The following is a 23,932-nucleotide window of genomic DNA, read 5'->3' on the forward strand; positions in this document are numbered from 1 at the left end:
CCCTTAACCATAAAAAATATAAAAAAATTGTATTCTTTCTTCCATTTTCACATTCTGATTTAAATATAAGTGTCTTTATGACATGCAAGTAGAAGGGTACTGTGTGAGAAGAGAATGTAATAATAGGAACAAAAGTATGGGACTTGACAGTGGAGGAGCAATACTGGATAAATTACAATGTTGTGCATGTATATATCAGAGTTACATAATTAAGTCAATAATTTTATATGCCCACTGAACATTTTCATCAAAAAGAAGAAAAAGTGAAATTCAAATATGATATTCCAAGTAAATGTAAGTTTATAAAAGCCTTACACCATACGCTATTTGAATGAGTTTGAAAATTTCTATAAATACAATTTATTTATTCCTTTTGCCTAAAAGTCACAGAGTAAAAAGTACAGTTTATTCTAGGTTTTCTATGTTTAAAATATTACAAGGATTGTTTTGAAGCTAATTACATGAAGCACATTGGAGTTAGCTGACAATGTATAACAGACCAGTAATAAATGAAGAAAAACAGCTATTTGATGACTCAAGACACCAAGATTCTTGGCTGCATAGATGATTCAGAGGTCGAGAGCATTGTATTACCCTTGTATAGAATCTGATTTCAGTTGCTAGGTCACAAAGCTAGTGGTTAACAGCATCATGTAACTGCAATTCCATGAGAATCAATGCATTCTTTTGGCTTCTGAAGGCACTACACACAGAAATGTGTAAATGGTGCGGGGCAATTGTCTGTATTGTGTCAATCATGTTTTAAATAAACGATGATTGGCCAGGCAGGAAGTATAGGTGGGAAAACAAGACAGGAAGTAGAGGTGATGCAATGAGAGCAAAAGAATTCTGGGAAGGAGGAATTTGATCCGTCCCACTCCTGCCCAGACCACGGAAGCAACAGGATGTGATCTGCCCCATTGAAAAACGTTGACCCACATGGATAACATAGATCAGAATAATGGGGTAACATAAGCTACAAGAGCTATTAAGTAGCCTGACCTAATCGGCCAATCAGCTTTATAACATATAGAGATCTCTGTGTGATTTTCTTTGGGCCTTCCTGTTTGTTGGGTACCAGGTGGGACAAAAACCCTAACAAGTAGGCCTCGATCAAGTTACATGTAAGCACACACACAATAAAGCTAGCACTACTTTACTCTTACTACTATTATCACTACTGCTACTAATATTTATTAAAGAACTACACAATTCAATTATAGGATTTATTTTTTGACCACACACAGTCATTCACAGTACAAATACATGATTTAAAAGTTTTAAGACTTTATTGCCATGGGAACAGTTCTGGTGGGAAACCAATCATTTTCTCCTGGAACACTTTATCAAAGGCTTCAGCTTGGGCTACAGTAAAGTGATTCTTCCAGTCTCCAGTCGTGCCTGGAAAATGTGAAAAAGACACAAAGATGGGTTAATGATGATCTTAACACTATCACTACTTAACTTAAAATGCTTAACATATCTCTCAATCCTCTTTTAACATACTTGACAAGGAACAAACAGTATATAAAGTGAAACTACCAGTGACTCCCTAGATAATTCTTCTTATGCCTTGCAATAATATGCAAACAGACTTCTACCTCTGTGGAAATATTGACCCACCTTATTCTGTCCCATCCTGTCAACTACAAAATCTAACAGCATCAACACTAGCTCACACTCTAGATGGCCAGATTATTTCTGCTCCCCACTATACCTGATTGCACCACACTGTTCATCCCAACAGAGTTATTTATCTTAATAATCCAAGCTGATTTCAATTGTTCTTTCTACATTTTAGTGTTTACTTAGAGAAGTTTGGAAAAGCATGCAAGCAACTTTTAAAACATCTTTTAAAGTTAATTTTAATTATGTGTATAGGTGCACATGAAAGCAGGTACCTTCAAGTTAGAGGCAGTGTATCTCTTGGAGCTGGAGATACACACAGTTGTGAACTACATAACAGTAAAGATGTAAGAGACCAAGAAACAGTCAGCAGTGAATATCCCAGGACTCCTGTTTTCAATCAGTATGGTGTTTGGTAATGTATGCACACCTACATTATTTCATCCTCTGTCCTTTTTACAATCTTTGGTTTTGATAACTGCATTATAAGATGTCTCTAGTTGTAATGTTAAATTGTCCAACTGTTCACACTGCATAGTGTGTACCTTCACACTGGAGTGCTCATATATTCCATACAATAATGTCGTTCTTTTGTTTTCTTAGTAATGCCAATGTAATCATTTCTTCCTTTCTTCCAAGCAGAACTCTGAATCCCCTATCCTTGTTGTATTTTATTTTATAGTTGTGATACTTTGACCTGCTCTACTCATTTCCGATTTGTAAGTATGCACAAAATCTAATATATCTGATATATAAAATGATTCGTAAATTGTAAAATATTTCCTTTAATCAAGCACATCAGGCAAAGGGAGCATACTCAACATGGGTTTGTTGAAAGCATTCCTGAATGAGTGAAGAAGCTATTGGCTTTGTTCCATTTTGCTGATGCAGAAAAATTAGTCCTTGAGATTTTACCCAACATAATATGGATGAATTCTTGTAAAGCGAAAAAGATTTGCAATAAAGGTCAGCCTTTTCCTTATCATATTGCATTCTTTATTAAAGGTTTGTTTGTTAATTATGTATATAACATTCTGCCTGCATGTATCTGTGCAAGCCAGAAGAGGTCACCAGATCTTACTACTCATGGTTGCAAGTCACCATGTGGTTGCTAGGAATTGAACTCAGGATCTCTAGAAAAACAGTCATTGTTCTTAACTTCTGAGTCATATCTCCAGAACATCACATTATTTTCTGGAAGAATCATGTAAGTTTTTAAGCCTCTAGTAGTATTTATTAAAGAATATATGAAGAATTCATAATTGGTAAATATTGATATACCATATTCAAATAATGTATCACTATTTGATATGGATATAATACTGCCATTGTTATGGTGGAAACTTATAAGTATCCTTTTCTACTCTTAGCTTGTTTGTTATCATCACTTTTAGAAAAAGATTTTGTTCTAAAAGGTCTTTTTCTTTGTTCTTGTAGTTCTTTTTCTGTCTCTGTTTAAGATTAATGTCTTAGACATTTGTCCACAAACACACATATACACACATACAATCACATACACGTATATGTGTATGTAAATGAATATAAATATATCCTACTGAGACATATGATACAGGAGCCATACTATATTTGGGGAGAGAAAAAGCTAAAATCCTATTTTGGTCTCATGCTCCAGCACTCTATGATGGAAAAAGCTTGAAGGTTAAGGCTGAAGTATCTAAATCATTGGTAGAAGAAAATGAAATCCATTGTTCTATGCTTCCTGCATCTATACCCTAGTTCTTTACTCATCTCCAGAGACCTGACATCTGACTCATTCCTTCTTCAACACTGACTCCCATCTCACTAATTATTTGCTAGAAAGGTGTAGGTGAGTTTCCAGGTGTTATTCACTCTGGCAAAGTTACTCCTTAATTTTAAAGCAATGAAACCATGCCCACAATCTCTTTCCAGCATAGAGAGGTAGCACAGACATAGAGAAGATAGATATTACTATTACAAGAGAGACAATTCAGAACCAACTGAGTAGCCCTGAGTCTGAAACAATTCAAATTTAAGTTGGAAAAAACCATTATATTGTAGCAGTGGTGAATAATTTGCCTTGTCTTTATGGGGTCTGGAGTCAGCTTGTTATGAGTCAGTAATCTTGACATATTCAACAGCTTTGCAAATCATTTTGAAGGAAGTGATTTCAGTGTTTATCATCCCAGGTATATGTATGTCCCATGCATTGACATTTTCTTTAGAGTTGCGTTCTAAGATACAGGGAGCCTTACAGAGCCTCGTTGCAACATGTCTGCACTTCATTTTATATTGAGGGTACTGGACAGATGCAATGCCAAGATACTCTCCCACAACAAGTCAATTCTTTTTCAGAGTTCCTGAAAGCCACATCATCAACATGGAAAGACTCAAATTGTAAGGTCTGTATGAAACTATGTTGTAATGAGCAATGACTTTTGAAACATTCCCAACTTTCTTATAGTCTCATTGAAACAACAAGCTCTCCACATATTCTGACATATTTTGAAGTTAGATGTATTTTTCTTCACCTTTTCTCATGAGTTTCAAACCATTATTAATCAAATCTTCTGAGATGGTACTAAAATTGGACATTTTATTTTCTTTCATGAATTGGAAGGAACTGTACTTGAGGACCAGATCCAGCTCATCTTTCTCTAATTTCTTTCCTAGGAAGTCACAGATCTTCTCTATAGTTCCTCTTGTGTCCTAAAATAGAAGAAACAAAAAAGATGCTAATGAACAGAGAGATCTGAGAGAACAGATGCAGAGAAGTTAACTGTGGATGGACACTGGAAAGGGGGCATGGAGAAAGAAATGACACCATGAAATGAAAAGAGCATTGAAAGATTTGAGGAAAGAAACAGGGCATTTACAGATGGCAGAAGTCACACACACAGCATTTTGTAATGAGTGGGGCTGGCAATGTGTCTGATGTCTGGACCTAAAAGACAGAGACTTATTTCTTATAGGGAGGAGAGGATACTAGAGACAGCATCTCACATACCAAGGCTGTTCTCAAACTTAATTTGTAGTAGATGAAGACCTGTAACATATGATCTTCCGGTTTCTATTTCTGTAAAGTTGTGTTCACAGATGCATGCCAACACACCCACTAAATGCACTGGCATATTTTTTCCTTTAGATAGGGTCTCACTATGCAGCCTTGTTTGGTGGGATGGAACTTTATATGGAGACTGGACTGACCTCAAGCTCAAATAGGTAATCCACCACCTGAATTTGCTTTCTAAGTGCTGGCATTTAAGGTGTTCACCACCATACCCCACTTGCCTGAGCATTTAAAGAGACTTCAAGAGTTACTTTCAGATAGTGATACATGGGAATGAAGGCAGTGTGCACAAAGATTTTGAGAGAAGTTAATGTTTATACCATGTAATACTGTTTCCTATGGGTAACTAAAATAATATAGTTTTGTAGCACTTTCATAAGAATGATATCAATATTCATTACTAAGGGGTATTTAAGAGAGCTTTTATTCTGTTTTGAGTTAGGTTATCATGCTATAACTCATATATCCATCACATACATAATCTTCTTGCTTCAGATACCCATAAGCTGGAATCATAATTTACCTATCAAGATAGACAGAAATTGCAGAAAGTATCCTGTGGGTAACTCTAACAAAGATGTGAAAGATCTATTTGAGAAGAACTTTAAGGCTTTGAAGTAAGAAATTGAAGAGGACACCATAAAATGGAAAGATCTCCCATGCTCTTGGATGGGTAGGATCAACATAGTAAAAATGGCAATTCTACCAAAGGCAATCTATAAATTCAACATAATCCCCATCAAAATCCAAACAAAATTCTTCACAGACCTTGAGAGAACAATAATCAACTTTATATGGAAACACAAAGAACCCAGGATAGCCAAAACAATCCTATACAATACGGGAGCTTCTGGAGGCCTTATCATCACTGATTTCAAACTCTATTACAGAGCTACAGTATTGAAAACAGCTTGGTATTGGCATAAAAATAGAGATGTTGACCAATGGAATCAAATCGAAGACCTGGCCATCAACCCACAAACCTATGAACACCTGATTTACCACATAGGAGCTAAAATTATACAATGGAAGAAAAAAAAACCATCTTCAACTGTCAGGAGCCATTTCCACAAAAAGTATAGCATGGACTATTGTCCTAAGAATGTTTGTGGGGTGTCCTACACCCAACTATCTTGAGAGTTATCTGCTAGCAAACCCGCCCCACATCCCAACTATATAGAGAATTGTTTGTTGTTGGAATCACAAAAGGAACGATTCCCGCTTGCATAGAGAACACTAGGTGTGTCAAGTCATAACCATTGCTGCCCCAGCAAGATCCCTTCCTGCCCTTGCCATGCCCCTGCCCCCATCCCAAGCTAAATTCCTCATTCAAGGGCTATGTAAACCATAACCGTTTCACCAATAAAGTGAGACCTTGACAAATCGAGAACAGAATCTTGTCTGGCTCTTGCTTGGTCTCCATTTCTCCCTCCTGCCCATGTCTTTTTCAGAAAGTGCCTCTTCGGGACCCTGGAATAACTGACCCACTGGGCAGGTTTACATTCAAGAAATGGTGCTGGTATAATTGGATGCCAACTTCTAGAAGAATGTAAATAGATCCATATCTATCACCATGCACAAAACTCAAGTCCAAATGGATCAAAGACCTCAATATAAATCTGACAACACAGAACCTGATAGAAGAGGAAGTGGGAAGTAGATTGCACCACTTGAACACAGGATACCACTTCCTACATATACCCCAGTAGCACAGACAATAAAAGCAACATTGAATAAATGGTAGCTCCTAAAACTGAGAAGCTTCTGGAAAGCATGGACACTGTTATTAAGACAAAAAGGAAACCTACTGAATGGGAGAAGATCTTCACCAATCCTGCATCAGACAAAGGTCTGATCTCCAAAATGTATAAAGAACTCAAGAAACTAGACTTTAAAATTCTAATTAACCGAATTAAACATCGGGTACTCAACTGAACAGAGAATTCTCAACAGAAAAAGTTCAAATGGCCAAAATATACTTAAAGTCATGTTCAACTTCCTTAGAAATCAGGGAAATCCAAATCAAAGCAACTTTGAGATACCATCTTACACCTGTCAGAATGGCTAAAATCAAAAAACACCAATGATAACCTATGCTGGTGAGGATGTGGAGTAAGGGGAACACTCATACATTGCTGGTGGATTGTAAACTTGTGCAACCACTTTGGAAATCAGTGTGGTGGTCTCTCAGAAAACTGGGAGTCAACCTACCTTAGGATCCAGCAATTCCACTCTTGGGAATATACCCAAGAGATGTCCAATCATACTACAAAAGCATTTGTTCAATTATGTCCATAGCTGCACTATTTGTAATAGCCAGAACCTGGAAACAACCTAGGTGCCCCTCAATGGAAGAATGGATAAAGAAGGTGTGGCACACATACACATAATATTTCTACTCACTGGCAAAAAAAACAATGACATCTTAAATTCTGCATGCAAATGGGTGGAAATAGAAAGCACTTTACTGAGTGAAATGACCCAGACCCACAAAGATCAATATGGTATGTACTAACTCATTAGTGTATTCTAGCCATAAACAAAGGATATTGAGCCAACAGTTCATGATCCTAGACAACCTAAATAATAAGGTGAAACTAAAGAAAAATATATATTTATCCTCCTGGATATTGGAAGTAGGAAAGATCATCGGGCAGAAGTTGGGAGCACAGGGGTTGGGATAGTGCCGGGGAAATGGAGACAAAGAGAGAGAAGAGAGAAGGGGAGGATTGGGGTGAGTTTGAGGGAATGAGATGGTTGAGATGGAGGAAGGGTGGATATGGGAGCAGGGAAGAAGATATTTTAATTAAGGGAATCATTTTAGGGTTGGCAATATACTTGGGGTTCCCAGGTTGTAGCGAAGTAAATAAATGCAAGCAGATAGTCAAGAAAATATATACAGCTTTAATGGAGAAATAAACTTACAGAACCGAGGGTCCTGCATAGCACAGGAAGCACAAAAAGGGATGGCGGGCTGCCGCTCGCCCGATTTATCAGTAAACATTCGCCTGAGGCAAGACCGCCCTTAAGGGGCTGGCTTAACCCTACATCTCCCCCTTTTGTGTAGTGATACAAGCAGCAGGCTGCGTCCCTGCCACCTGGCCACCTGCACGGCTAGCTTTACCCGAAATAATTACACAGAAACTATATTCTTTTAAACACCGCTTGACCCATTTCTCTCTAGCCTCTTCTCAGCTAACTCTCGCACCTGGACTAGCCCATTTCTAGTGTAGCCAACGAGGTGACTTACCAAGGAGATTCTAGCCTACGTCCATCCTGGGTCGGAGCTTCATCACGTGTGTCTTCCCAGGAGCGGGCAGCATGGCATCTCTCTGAGGAGTCTGCCCGCGAGAGGAGAGCTGTCGAGTCTCTGAGCTCACTTCCTCTTCCTCCCAGCATTCTGTTCTGTTTACTCCACCCACCTATGTTCTAAGCTATGAGCCCAAGCAGTTTGTTTATTACTTAGCCAATGAAATAAACAGATTGATATATGACACTCCCACATCACTTCCCCTTTTTCTGTTTAAACAAAAAAGGAAGGCTTTAACCTTAACATAGCAAAATTACATATAACAAAAAAGTTATTAAGCAAGAATTACAGTTACTATATATATATCTACCTTATCTTTTATCATAACAATGGAAAACTATAACTATCTATGTATTCTTCAACTCCAAAGACTCCAGAAAGATAAAAATATTACCTAGGCAAACAAAAAGTAAGCAACTTTTAAAACTCTAGAAATGACAGAGACATCTTGCTGCCTGTACAGTCACCCAAAGTTCCTCTGTACCATTGGGGCATCCATCTTCGGCTGACAGGCCCATAGTTTCCAGCAGACATTTCCATGAAGCAGGAAAATTCAAAGTCAGTTCAGTCACTATCTGTTGTGTCCTGCAGAATGTCTTGCAGACTCCTTCATGAATCAGGAACCCCGAAAGATCATCTCACCTTTAGGCAAGTTCAGTAGTCCTCTCTCTCTGGGTTCTCTGTTTCCAGTTTATGCAATAGTCCAGGCAAGAGCAGTTTCTTGCCCAAATGGCTATCAAACTCCATAAGGATCCTCTTTGATGCCCATCTTCCTCTTGAAGTAGATTGGTGCTGTCAGGAGCAGAGTGTCTCATTGTCATGAAAAGTCCTAAGTTATTAAAACATTTAAAATGCCATAATCTATAATCTTTGAAAGATATGAATAATGCCTATCTAAAATATATCTATGCACATCTAGAAAATCTTAACTAACATGACTACAAACTTGACTATTATGATTATCTATTAACATGGAAACAACCTAGATGCCCTTCAATGGAAGAATGGATGAAGAAAGTGTGGAATATCTACACATTAGAGTACTATGCTGTGGTAAAAACACTGACTTCTCAAATTTTGCATGCAAATGGATGGAAATAGAAAACACTATCCTGAGTGAGGTAACCCAGACCCAAAAAGATGAATATGGGATGTACTCACTCATAATTGGTTTCTAGCCGTAAATAAGGGACATGGAGCCTACAATTGGTGATCCTAAAGAAGCTAAGTAAGAAGGTGAACCAAAGGAAAAACATATAGTTATCCTCTTGGCTATGGGAAGTAGACAAAGTTGCCGGGGAGAAAATTGAGATCTTGGGGGTGGGGTGGGATTGGGGTAATGGGAGATGGGGAGAGAAAAGGGAGAAGGGGAGGAAGGGGGGAACTTTGGGAAAAAGCAGAATTGGGATAAAGGAAGGTTGGATAGGGGAGCACGGAACCACAATTCTTAGTTAAGGGAGCCACCTTAGGGTTGGCAAAAGACTTGAACCTAGAGTGGCTCCCAGGTGCCCAAGCCTAGGTCCCCAGTTAATTCCTTGGGCAGCTGGGGATAGGGAACCTGAAATGACCCTATCGTATAGCAATACTGACGAATATCTTGCATATCATCATAGAACCTTCATATGGTGATGGATGGAGATAGAGACAGAGACCCACACTGGAGCACTGGACTGAGCTCCCAAGGTCCCAATGAGGAGCAGAAGGAGGGAGAACAAGAGCTAAGAAGTCGGGACACGAGGGGTGCACCCACCCACTGAGACAGTGGAGCTGATCTATTGGGAGCTCACCAAGGCCAGCTGGACTGTGACTGAAAAAGCATGGGATAAAACTGGACTCTCTGAACATGACGAACAATGAGAGCTGATGAGATGCCTAGGACAATGGCAAGGGGTTTTGATCCTACATAATGTGCTGGCTTTGTGGGAGCCTAGCCAGTTTGGATGTTCACCTTCCTAGATATGGACGGAGGGGGGAGGACCTAGGACTTACCACAGGGCAGGGAACCCTGACTGCTCTTTGGACTGGAGAGGGAGAGGGAAAGGAGTGGGGGCAGGGGGAGAAGGGCGGGAGGAGGGGCAGAAGGGTGGGAGGAGGGGGAGGGACATGGGAGGCTGGGAGGAGGTGGAAACTTGTTTTTTTTTCTCATTTTCTCAATAAAAAAAAAAGATGCCTTTATAACATACATCCTGGTCCATCTTAGAAGCCCACACAATGAGATGCGCATCAGTACTTAGCACATTTACAGTAAAAAAATTCAAAGAAAACACAATAATATATAGAATCCAGACTCTCTGTGAATTTTCCATTTTTATGTGGCTTATTTTTTTAATCTATGACTATCTGTACTCTGTCTCTTTAAAGACTTTACCCTTTTATTAAAGCATTAACTTTATGACTTTCTATAGTCTTTTTCTTCTCTCTCCCAAGTCTACGACTTTATCTAACACTTTGACCAATTTAGAGGTCTTTTATGTCTGAATCTCTCCATTTGCCTTGTCTTTAATTTTCTCCTGTCTTTTTTATAGATATAACATTTTTATTACATAAGTACAATGTAACTATTCAATTATAGTCTGCTTACAGTAGTAAATTTGGAAGCTGAACTGAGTAACCCCATAATTCTTAGTGGGTGTAAATATAACTTTGCATAATTCCAAAGATAATCATCATCATAATATAGAATTAAAATATCATAAGCTTGTTTACAAAAGTTAAATTTCCTTCATTTGTGGACATTGTTTTTACTTACTCTTGTTTATTTCTGTTAATACCTTTATATCTCAAACTGAACATGTTCCTCATTTCGATTTTTCACAAGAAACCTTCTTCCAACTATTCAGAAGAAAGCAATTTATGTTATGCTTAATCCAATGTAAATATGATTGTGCTGTCCTACAAAACAGTTTTTAATGAATTTATCTCTGTTGGTTAAATTTTCATAGTTAATCTAATTTATCAATATTTTGCCTTCAAACATATCCAAATAAATATTGGTACATAGTATGTGCATGAGCATACACGCTGTGCATACACAAAAATATGGGCGCATGCATACACATTATCCTCCAATATATATCACATGCATAAAAACAGGAAAATAAAGTCCAACACTTCAAAACTGACAGTTTTCTAATTGAACTTGATCCCCCAGAAGAGACTTATCCTTTTCTTCTCTGCCCAAAATAAAATTTCTTCTTAGAGGAAGAAATAAACAGCCCATTTTTCTTTGAATTGAAGAGAGAAAACTCGTCCTAGGGAAATTCCCAGGAATCCACAAGGATGACCAAAGTTAAGACTCCTAGCAATAGTGGAGAGGGTGAGTGAAGTAGATTCCACTGTAGTCAGATTGGTGACTCTCCTAACTACCATCGTAGAGCCTTCATACAGTAATTGATAGAACCAGATGCAGAGATCCACAACCAAGCACCAGACCGAGCTCCGGGAATCCAGTCAAAGAGAGACAGAAGGGTTTATAGTATAGGCAAGAGAGGTGAGAAGGAAGTCTACAGAGAGAGCTGAACCAAGGTTGTGAAAACTTGTGAACTCTAGACCTGCAGCTGTGGAGTCTCCATGTAACTGAACTAGGCCTTCTGGATGTGCGAGAAAGTTGTGTTGCTTGGCCTATCTCAGGAGCTCTTGGCAGAGGGACCAGAATCTATCCCTGATGCATGAACTTGCTTATTGGAGCCCATTCCCTATAGTGGAATGCCATGCTCAGCCTTAAGATGGGAGGAGGAATGAGCTTGGCCCTGCTTCAAATTAATATGCCAGGTTTTATTGATTCCCCATGGGAAACCCTATACTTTGGGAGGGGCCAGGGAGTGGGCTGAGGGGAGGCAACAATGGGGCAGAGGATTGGTTGGAATATAAAATAAAATTTAAAAAATGAAATAAAGAACATTCTTTAACTACTAATTTCAGTCCTTTTTACCATGTGAAAGGAAATATGCATATGGATTTCCAAGATTGTCTTGCAAAGGTTACTGATATTTACCATTAGAAAAATAGGTATTTGGTAATATATATGAGACAACCTTTCCTTGGTAAGGTCTGGCCATTGCTGAAACTAACTCTACTATCTGTGTAGACCAGACTGGCTCAAATTCAGAGATTTACCTTCCTATGCCTCCTATATGTTTTATTAAAGGCACGTGCCACCATACCCTGCTGTGATGAATATTTTGTAAATGACATTTGCTGTGTCATATGGTAAATATATTTCTCTATGTTTGACTATTTTCACATGATTTCTATAGTGGCTTCATCACTTACTATCCCACTGACAGTGAATGAAAGTTCCCCATCATTATCAGCATGTGTTGTCAATTGTTTCTTTTGCTCTTTGTCATACTGGCTGGTGGGAAAAGAATTCTCAAGCAGTTTTAAATTGAAATTTCATGAGTATAAGTGATATATAACACTTTTTTGAGATATATTTTTAGTTGTTTCTTTCTCAAAAGTTCTCTGTTCAGATCCCTACCTTTTTTTTTGAGTATACCACTGGGAGTAATTGAAGATTCTCTACCGCCTTGAAGAGCATTTAAAATGTTAAGCAGCTTGGTTGCAGCCGCTCTAGATGCTGGCTCCACCTCTCTCCAATTTCAAAATGGTGGAAGTACTATTTCTGCTAGCTCTGGAGCCGCCACGGAGTCACCAGAGTCAGACAGGCTGAATCTTTCCTAATAAGCCACGACCTCGTGGTAAACACACATTAAAAAAATATGTTAGATCAGAAGTGAGAGTAGGCCAAAAAGAGGCTAGATATAATGGGCCAGACAGTAATTTAATTAATTTCTCTGTGGTTATTTCAGCTATAAGCTAGCCGGGCAGTAGAATGGAACAAGGGGCCCGCGCTCCTCCTACCTCAGTCATGTAGATTAGATCTATATGTGTCTCTCTTAGGGTCTAGATTATCTGGGATTGTGATTCTTAGGCTGGTTTTCTTTGCTTTACATTTAAAAATGATTTATGAGTGAGTACATATTATGTTTGTGTTGCTGAGTCTGGGATACCTTATTAAAATGATGTTTCCTGATCAATCCATTAGCCTGCAAATTTCAAGATGTTGTTACTTTTCTCTGCTATGCAGTACTCCATTTTGTAAATGTATCACATTTTCCTTATCCATTCTTCGATCGAGGGGCATTTAAGTTGTTTCCAGGTTCTGGCTATGATAAACAATGCTGCTATGAACATACATAAGCACATGTCCTTTGGGGGCGATTGACCATCCTCTGGATATATACCCAAAAGTGGTATTACTGCATCTTCAAGGACGTTCTTTTCTAATTTTCTAAGAAAACACACACCGATATCCAAAGGGGCTGTACTAGCTTGCACTCCCACCAGCAATTAAGGAGTGTTCCCTTTACCCCACAATCTCTCCAGCATAAGCTGTCACCAGTAATTTTGATCTTGGCCATTCTCACAGGTTTTAGATAGAATTTCCGAGTTGTTTTGATTTGCATTTATCTGATGACGAAGGATGTTGAGCACTTCCTTGTCTTTCAACAGTTTAGATTCCTCTGATGAGAGTTCTCTGTTTAGGTCTGTACCCCATTTTTTAAATTGGATTATTTGTTCTTTTGATGACCAATTTCTTGAGATATTTGTATATTTTGGAGATCAGACCTCTGTCTGATGTGGAGTTGGTGAAGATCTTTTCCCAGTCTGTAGGCTGTCCTTTTGTCTTGTTGAATGTGTCCTTTGCTTTACTAAACTTTTTATTTTCAGGAGTTCTCATTTATTAATTGTTTCTCTCAATGTCTATGCTAGTAAGGTCAATTATAGGAAGTGGTCTCCTGTGGCAGGCGTTCAAGGATACTTCCCAATTTGTCTTCTATGATGGTCAGTGTGACTGGTTTTATATTGAGGTATTTGATCCAATTTGATTTGAGTTTTGTGCATAGTGGTAGATATGGATCAATTTTATTCTTCTACATGTTGAAATCCAGTTATATCAGCATCATTTCTTCAATATTCTTTCTTTATTCCATTTGATTATTTTTTTGCTTCTTTGTAAAAAAAATCAGGTTTTTGAAGGTGAATGGTTTAACATCCAAGGCTTTGATTCAGTTTCATTGTACCTCCTTTCTGTTTTTATGCCAATGCCAGGCTGTTTTCAATAGTGAAGCTCAATAGTAGAGTTTTAAGTCTCTACTATATGGGATTGTGATGCGTCCAGAAGTTTTTAATTGTACAGAATTGTTTTGGCTATCCTGAGTTTTTTGCTTTTCCTTATGAAGTTGAATACCATTATTCTAGGTCTGTGAAGGATTTTGGTGGGATTTTGATGGGCAATGCATGGAATCTGTAGATTGCTTTGGTAAGATTGCCATTTTACTATGTTAATTCTAGCTACCCAAGATCATGGGAGATCTTTCCACTTAGTGGTATCTTCCTCAATTTCTTTCTTCAAAGATTTAAAGTTCTTGTCATACAAGTCTTCCACTTGTTTTGTTAGAGTTACTGCAAGATATTTTATGTTATTTGTAGCTATTGTAAAGAGTGATGTTTCTCTGATCTCTTTCTCAGCCCATTTATCATCTGTGTACAGGAGGGCTACTGATTTCAGTTAATCTTGTATTCTGATACATTACTGAACATGTTTGTGAGTTGGAGAAGTTCCTTGGTAGAACATTTCGGGTCGCTTATGTAAACTATTATATCATCAGCAGACAATGAGAGTTTTACTTTTCTTTTCTGACTTTTTCCCCTTTATCTCCTTTTGGTGTCTTATTGCTGTAGCTAGGATCTCAATAACTATACTGAATAGATATGGAGGAAGTGGACAACTTTGTCTTATTTCTGATTTCAGTGGGATCGCTGGGATTTTCTCTCCACTTACTTTGATGTTGGCAATTGGCTTGCTGTATATTTCCTTTATCATATATAGGTATATTCCTTTGGTGACAGAGCTGATCAGATGGTTCACTCAGCCTTGTGGACTGAGGAATCCCAGCACTCTGCCCAGACTAAAGAGAACAATGACATATTCTTCATGGGTCACTAGGCTTTCAAATGTATTCATTTGACTAGGAACAAAAAATTAAGAAACAAAACAAAGCAGATCTGTGTCCTGTCATAGCTTGATAAAGGGACAATCAGTTTAATCTCTATAATCCTCCAGTGTCCTGAACTGCAGGAGGACTCCCCACTTACTTTCTTGTCCTATGGAGTTTATTATTGGGCATTCAAAATGAAGCCTTTGATGAATTTTCACTACAGTCATGTTAGTTGGTTTGACATCATATTACTGTGGCAGGATTCCCCAAGAAAACCACTTAAAGAGGCAGAAATAATTTCAATTTATAGCTTTGGGGATTGCTGTCCTTGATAAGATGGTTCCATGTCCCTCATCTTGTAAGAACTAATTATATCACAGTGAAATTGAAGTGATCTGCTCACCAAAGACGGGAAGCAAAAGAGGGGAGGGAGGTAGGGAGAGAGAGAGAGAGAGAGACAGAGACAGAGACAGAGACAGAGAGACAGAGAGAGACAGAGAGAGAAGGAGAGAAGGAGAGAAGAAGAAGAAGAAGAAGAAGAAGAAGAAGAAGAAGAAGAAGAAGAAGAAGAAGAAGAAGAAGAAGAAGAAGAAGAAGAAAGAAGAAGTTTCCAAGGGTCCAAGACCCAGCCACCAAACACATTCCCTCAAAGATATACTTCCTCTAGTTAGGCCACACCTTCTGAAGTTTCCAGAACTTCTTTGCAGGAGAAGTGCCTACTTGTTCATGTTGGCAAACCAGCTAGCTTAGCACAAAAATAACCACAAGAAACTCTATTAAGTAAAAGACTGCTTGGCCCATTAGCTCTATCTTCTTATTGTCAACCTCGTACGTCTTAATTTAACCCATTTCTGTTAATCTGTATATCACCACATGGCAGTGGCTTACTGGCAAATGTTTGGCAAGTCTGACTCTGATGACTCCATGGTGTCTCACTGACTATGCCTTCTTTCTCTCAGCATTCAGTTCTGTCTTCCCTGCCTACACAAGTTCTCCCCTATCACTCTGCCAAGGCAATTCTCTATTCATTATTCATAATCACAGCACTCAGAGGGACCTCCAGCAGACAAAGCCTTTAGCTCATAAGTGGCTTAACAGATATAAACCATAATAGCTCGTTCTAAAATGTTACATAGTATTTTACATGCATTTACAATATTTCAAATCAACAAGTTCTCTCTGAAATCACAACAGAAACAAATGTCATGGCAGACATGTTCCTGGACACTAGTGCATGACCAGTGAGTGTCTAAAGATGTGCCTTCGTTGGTACAGTCCTTGCCTAGTGTGATGAAGTTCTGGGTTTGGTTCCCAGCACCATGTAAGTTGGGTATAGTGGTACACACCCAGAATGCCTGCACTAAGGATGTGGAGGCAGGAGGAACAGTAGCTCAAGGTTATCCTTAGTTGCAAATTGGAAGTCAGCCTGGACTACCTGATAACCTGTCTTTCAAAAACAAAAATAGCCAGGGGACAAATCACAAACACAATTAAGGAGAAGGAGTATAACAAGTGCAGATGGGGAAAATGAGTCAAGGGAGAAAGATGGGAAGATGAATGTGCCTCTCCTTTAGACTTTAGTGTATTTTTCGAACATCATTGGCCTGTTCCTGGTGTGCTCTTCCTCAATGACAACGCCTGTCTAAGGTGATCAGATGCATTAGTGATGTAAACGAGCCCTGAACCTTTCATATTTGTTTCTTTATTGAATTTTCTGGGCAGTCTTTTGCCACAAACTTGTTCTTCAACAATAGATGTATGCCTTAGAAAATTCACAGTAGAAGAAATGGATGTGTTGTGGGGAAGGGTATGAGATGTAATAAGTGCATCATGAACACAGGAAGACTTGGGGTGTACCTGGGCCGCCACACAGCCACAGCTATGAGCTATACCATGGGGCAGGTAGGGCTGGACTCAACCAGGAACCACCCGGGACTTTGCCCCAGGCAAGGATATAACAACATCTCTGGGCCATGCCACGTGTTTAACACTTTAGAAGGCATGAATCTATTGAGGCCTCAATTTTCTATCTGGGTACAGTGAGAAGCTCGCTCTTACCTCTCTGACTAAAACTCAGGAAGACGGCAAAGGAGCTGACTTCCAGGGGATCAGTCCTCTCCTGCGAGTCCAGCACTCAAGATGCTATGGTTGGGTGGTAAAATAGAGACTATGGGTTACATAAAGTCCATCTGAAATACCAATACAGAAAGAAAGGATTGTTAGGTGAGGCCTTGGAGGTAGGGTAGATTAGTGTTTTATTTGTTGAGACAGGGTTTCATATCGCCCAAGCTGTCCTCACACTGGCTTTGCAGGTTCACCTTGAGCTTACGTCATCCTGCTTCTACGTCACAGGTGCTAAAATTACATCTGAGGCCACCAAGGCCAGTGAGACAGCAGTGGTCATTGAACCCAGGACTTGCTACATGCTATTCAGCCACTCTGCATCTGAGGTATGTCTACATCTGTTGACTTCATTTTCCCGCTATCCAGAATTTCACTGTAACTCACCAAAGCCTGCAACTATCCTGCATTTTCCTCTTTGGAGCAGAGTGGAGAGCACAACACTCAGCCTGTGGGCTTTTTCTCCTGGGGGCACCACTATGTTAGATTCCTGTGCCAATCGATCATCACACTTTTGCCAACACCCTGATGGGTTCTTTCTCTACGTGCTTAGTAATCCAGGGGCAATTTCCTAAAGTTAAGCATGTGGATTCCATGACTGTACCCTTCTCTCAAGGCTCACACTGTAACCAGCCTGTAGGTTCTTCCTTAATGTGCTTTCTAACACTGACTTGAGAAGGGTGACCTTTCCTCATTTATGTTCATCATAAAGTCGTTTCTCATGAATATTTAATTCCTCATATTGATGGACTTTGAGAAGGAATGAGTCATACCTCAGCAATCTTTTGAAATATTAGGTTAGTTCTCAACATGGGAAAGGTTATGAGTCTTTCAGTCAAGCCAAGGAAACACCAGGTTTAGAAGGGGAGGTGCTGATTGGTTTCCTCTGTCTTCCCAGAGAGGCTCCTAGAAAAGTCAGCTGGTCTTCTGGTCAGTACTGAAAAGCTACTTAGCAGGGTGTCAAAAGCAGTTAGCCATGACATCAGCGGTCGCATCTCTGGACATTCCATAGTATCCTGGAGATCTCTTGGAATCCCGTGATGTCACCTTGTTGTAGCAACACCAACTGCCATTAGGACATTCCTCAGTCTCTAGAGGGTAGAGCACCAGTCATGTTCTCAAGACTGAGGCGTCGCGTATTTGGGAGACAGAATGGAGAAGGTCCAGAGACCAGAGAGAGGCAGAAGAAAGCTGCCGTTCACTTCTGGCAAAGACCCAGTGAGTCATGGGCAGGAAATGGGGAGATTACCAAGGATGTGCACTTGAGGTGGGCTACCCAGCAATGGGCTGAGGAACTGGAGCCTCAGAGGAGAAAATGGACATCCCTGATTATCATACTTCCCAAAAGTCAAAGATTCCAGAATATTAGCTTGTCCATCTTGTGAGCCAGAGACTGAGAAAGCAAAGGCTGTTGTCATGGGACCACCAATTAGCTCTTACCTTTGCTGTGGTTTGGGGTGTAATGTTGAGACAGAAAGAGACCAGCAGGAGGCAGGGAGGGACTAATGTGTCCCCATCTTTGGGAAGGCGTCACTACACTACACCTGTAGTAGTTGCCTTTAGGTTCACTTTCTGTCTAATACGGTCCTCATGGAGACAATGTACTCCTGGCTAAGACCTTTAAGCCTTAGAGTGTTCAGCAGTCTGCTCAGCAGAATTCCTCTGACCTCCTTTCCCTGACAGTGACCCCCTTAGGGTTCTGAATCAGCAGTTGAAGATGGCATTTAGATCACAGGGTGACCAAACTTCTGTCAGAGTTATGGGACCAGGGCAGAGAATGGCTACTGAATGTCAGCTTCAATGATCTGGGCTGTCAATGGGTGACTGGGTGAGACTCTTGACCATGATGGAGCCCTGCCTGACTTTCCAATTCACAGTCATGGGCCATGAGTAACCAGCAATGAGACCTGGCCTCCTCAATACACCTGACTGCTTGTCCACTCTGCCATTTTTCTCCTGGCTTCTAAATCACAGCAGGCTTCAGGGCTCTGGACCATGCTGCATCCTGTTCTTCTGTGAATATTCCTGAAGAGGTGGTCTCTGTAGTCACCTGAAGAATTATAGGGAGGCCAAAATAAGCTGTGGATGCCTACAGAGCCACATCTCTAGAGTGATGGGAGATTTGAGAACCACACATGGGCCTGTCAACCTGGCCTAGTATATTTTGGTTGTCACTAGGTTTCAGACACAATTTTCTGTTTGGGACTGAGGATGGTCTGTCATTCTCCTATGCCTTTTGACTATGCAGTTTCACCTGTTTTATACCTATACACAGAAACCTCTACAGGGCCAGCATCCCATCCAATGCTCCTGAGCAAGAAGCAGATAAAGAAGGAAGAGGAGAGGCTGACCACAGAGCTGCAACTGATGACCAAGGAAAGAAATGACCTGAAAGACCGGCTGATGATCCTCACTGATGGAGTCGTGGACAATAGGTATCCATTGTTTCAAACTTCATGGGGCTGTAGGCAATGTCAACCTCACCTTCTGCCTTTGAACTCTCGATTTGTAGGAGGCTGTGCCAAACCTCATATCCTAAATTCTTCTCAGGGGACAGGCAGACCTTGAATGACCGTGGCCATGAGATGAGGCCTCTACCTTTTCTGTTCTCTCCTAATGAAAACCAGGGCTTCTGGTCTCAGACACAAAAATCAGGGATTGAGGCAGGTAATGTGTAGTTCCTAGCATGCATTTGGAAAGGAGCTGACAGGCGGTGGCTTGCATGAGGTACTACTACCTGCTGTTATTTTGTGTGGAGGCTCTACTTTCCTAGCATGTGATTGTGTGCTAGAAGCCCATGGTAGCAGCTGGAGGGGCCTGGTTTGCCTGGAACATCTCAGTGTTTACCTGGAAGAGCTGGGTCTCATCACAGGTACTCTAGTTTTGTGCAGACTTCCATTAGACAATAGATCGCTCTCTCTCTCTGTCTCTCTCTGTCTCTCTCTCTCTCTGTATATGTATGTATATATATGTATGTATATATATATGATGCTTTCTTTTTCTCTCTCTCTGTATATATATATATATGATGCTTTCTTTCTTTCTCTCTCTCTCTCTCTAGCTCTCTTTATTCTCTCTTTCTCTTACTCTCTTGTGGATATGTGTGAACACACACATTTGGAGATTTGTGTGTTCCTGATTTCTGGGAGTCAGTGATCTGCCGTGGTTTCTCATGATATCCTTTTTCCACTTTCCAGAAGTTTCCAGTGCTGAGCTCTGGAAGCCCCACTTAAAGCAGGACTGCTTGTGTCCTAGATGCTCACCTTGGTGGCACCTAGGAATCCCTAGGGGAGTTTATATCACTTCCTTCTCTTAAGACTCCAAACCATAATGATGTGCTCTAACTGTTCAGTGAATGTCAACCAGGACCCAAAATCAGTGTTCTGAAACAGGAGAGATGTCATTGCAATGTCTGGTGAACGGAGACATGTGACAGAGCCTCCTGGTAGCATAGAGAACCTGACTTACCATCTAGTCGTATTGAGTGAGCTCATGCAGTCAGTGCAGCTTCCATCTCAAGTTTAGCCTCAGCTGTGCTGGGATCAGAATAACAAGTTTAAAAGCACCAGGAGGTCCCACTACATAGGCACCAGAATCTTGCATCTGCTGTACTATGGTAGATCAGGATACAACTTCAGTTCCTGTGATCATTGAAGCCTATGTTCATGGGGTCTTTTCTCCCATTTTCTAGTCCCTACAAGAACCACAAGCCAAATGCTTTGTATGAGAAGGTAAAGATGGATCACAAAGAGATCATGATGGAGCTAAACCATTTTGTGAGTGAAAACACCGAGACCTTGGAAAATTTCAAGTTGCTGAGCAAGGAGACAGTCTTCTATCGGTAAGTGTCCATCTGGACATGGATAACAAAACTTGTGGAATGGCCATCTCTGACTTCCTTTTTCTCTGGATGGAGTGACTTCATCTCTGGTTCGAGCTTTTTTGCTTCTATGTAAGCAACTCTTAAACTTGTGTCTCTTGGATTCAGTTTTGCTAAGTGTGAAAGAGACTGTTAGCCCCTGCCACCTTGTCCTAGGGCCTCAAGAGCCTGTAGATAGAAAAGGTATTTACAGTCTCAGGGGAATGTCAGGCAGCCTTGAACTTCTGGAGCTCAGGCCCATTCTTTACAGGTCTGGGGCTGTTGAATCTGTAGATAGATTGTACTCACCTTGAGTAACTTGTCCTCCCTTTGATTGTGTTTGCCCACTACATGCTGATGTTTCCCCATTACCACAGATAGATAGGCCAGCTGGGGAACTACTCCTTCTACTGAAGGGACATGGATCCTTTTAGGTGTTGGAGTTTTCAATAGTACTTTGATAATTTCTGGCATTACCTGTTCTCTCATTTGGGTTCTGAGGTGTAGGTGTCATGACTATATCAGACTCTTAGCTACCTAATCTAGGAAACATGAGGTCTTTTGGGGTGCTGTTTCCCAGAAATCAGGGGTAGCAGGAGGAGGCCTGCAGGGCCTTACTATGCAGAGTTTGTCTGCAGGGATCGGCACAGCCGACTACTGATGGAAAGGACTCAGCTAAAGAAGAAGGTGGATGAGCTGAGGCAGGAGGAAAGGAAACTGCAGAATGATTGGACTGTGCTGAAGTACCACCTGGAGGATTTGAAATTGATCCTTAATGACCAAGACGAAGAGATCAGTTACCTCAAAATCCAGCAACAACAGGTAGGGGCCGGCAACAAGTCAGGCTAAGCTCTGGTACTATTTGCCCATTTGACTACCTCTCTACCCATCCAACCACCAGTGTTTAACCCATCAACTTACTCACCCATACTCCCTGCCAGCCACGGACCTCATATATTCCAGACATTCCCTTCAGTGTCCATGCACAAGGACTTCTGGGAAGCTTTTGTCTTATGGAGATCTGAAATACAGGCAAGCCTTCCTTTCTGCTCTGCTCGAAGCTGCAATTCAGAGAAGGAAATGGGTCAATAACATATCACACATGTACTTATATTTATGATGGGTAACCTTCTAGGCACAGAGCTTAGAGTGAGTGAGTTCTTGGTCCTGCTGCTTTTTTGTTTGGCAGGGCTCATGTCCCATCGCAGGTGGGAAGCAGTTTATAAGGTGGAGATCCCTGTGCCAGGGCCAACAGAGTGCTTCTCATACTCATGGATTTGCGTGGCCTGTTGGCTTCCCCTTTCTGCCTGCATCCCAATGTGTTCTCTTTGCTTCCCTGAATTCTTGGTTCACAGTGACAGAAGCTTGAATAGCAGCTTGTCAGCCCTGTTTTCTGAGAGTTGTGCTGGACTGTTCTCCCTTCCAGACTAAAATGTGTGGTTGACTGGATGATCATCTCGGGGCTTTTGACAAGCTGGTGATGGAAGGTGGGAGATTTGGTCCTATGGCGGAAGAATTTCTGTAATCACATCAATATAGTCTAAGAAAATCACTTTTCTCACAATAATTTTAGTCCCCAAGGAATTATGGCTGAGTTGTGAGACTTTTCTGAAAGAACTGGTGTGGTTATTCTAAACTCAACTGTACATTGACCATGATGTTTATTTCTGCGACCTCCTTTTTTCCATATTTCTCTTTAACACGCACTCCTTGTGGGTTTGAGTGTGATTGCATGCATGTGTTTTTTCATGTGTGTGAGCGCACACATGTGTGTAGTAGTGTAAGGATGTGGGTGTTGGGGTGCATCAAACATGTGCAGTTTCCAGTTCAGACCACTGTGTTGCTATCAGTCTGTACCAGAATCCTGGAGTTCTTACTTCCCCAGATGCTTTTGTTTAACCTGCCTAGCTGACCAGCAAGTTCTTGGGATCCTTTCTCTGTGCTTAGATATGTATGACTGTCTCTGACCCTCAACAAAGAACACAATTTTCTCTTAAACAGGAGCTGAAGAGATTGGAAGAAAGCTCTCAGTTCCTGCAGAAGCAGAGGGAAATGGTCATGCAGGAAAAGCACTTGGTCCAAAAGCTGCAGCATCACTTTCAGGTCTCTCAGATGAGGTAGGAGCCAGACTGGGAGAGGAGGTAGAGCCAAGGGGGGCCCATGGACTTGGGGACAATATCAATTCTGTCCATCTCTGAGGCTACAAGCTAGAGCAGGGAACAGAAGACCTCAGAGAACTGAGCTGGTCCAGTAACAAGAAATTCCGTCCAGCATATATTGTGTTTGATATTCAGTGTGTCTGTAGAATTTATTCTCTATACCTTCCTTCTGAAAACAGAGTTCTCCCAAAGCTTTCCCTGAACTCACAGAGAGCTGCCTGTTATGGCCTTCCAAGATATTGGGTTTATAGGTGTGCTTCAAGGGGCATGGTAAAATTCGCGTTTTTATTTAGAAAAATCCAATGAAGATTAGAGATTTCCATCTTTAACACTGCTCTGTGTAACATTTGCCAACTTCCTGTGAAAAGTGCTCTCTGGATAGAATTGGTTAAGGACTTCCCAGGATGAACCCAGGCAGATGACTCGGCTGTAGGGAAGATCCTAACCTTCTCGGGTGTGTTCTGTAACCGACTCCCAAAGCCAGGATGCAGATTCCCAGCTCTAGTCCCTAGGAAAGCACCAGTTTTTATTTGGTCCCTGAGGACCGACAGGGACAACGTTCTCAGGCACACATCTCAGGAAATGCTGCTCTAACACGACAGGCTCTATCTGCATGTTGTACATGTTCAAGGTTCCTTCTGGGCATGAGGACTGAGCTAGCCACACGCCCTTGTGCAGGGACCTGAGCTGCAGGCAGTTTAAGGCTATCTATAAAATGATGAATAGCTCATGTACAACTCATGCATTTCTCACGTGCTGTTGACTATAGTGTCAATATGCTGTTGCTGTTTACAAAATGATATC

General features: G+C 40.8%; 1 protein-coding gene across 1 annotated transcript in view; it reads right to left on the reverse strand.

The window, feature by feature from the left end:
• Positions 1-332: 332 nt before the first annotated feature.
• The window catches only part of LOC142860240 (sulfotransferase 2A1-like), a 60,007-nt gene continuing 36,407 nt past the window's right edge, over positions 333-23,932 (reverse strand). The window contains exons 5-6 of the mRNA XM_075991215.1: positions 4,137-4,314; positions 333-1,401 (exon numbers count right to left, since the gene is read on the reverse strand). Of these exons, the coding sequence (XP_075847330.1) occupies positions 1,289-1,401; positions 4,137-4,314 (291 nt within the window). The 3' untranslated portion in view covers positions 333-1,288. The remainder of the gene's footprint in view (positions 1,402-4,136; positions 4,315-23,932) is intronic.

The sequence above is a fragment of the Microtus pennsylvanicus genome, chromosome 1, assembly GCF_037038515.1.
Source record: "Microtus pennsylvanicus isolate mMicPen1 chromosome 1, mMicPen1.hap1, whole genome shotgun sequence".
Taxonomy (NCBI): domain Eukaryota; kingdom Metazoa; phylum Chordata; class Mammalia; order Rodentia; family Cricetidae; genus Microtus; species Microtus pennsylvanicus.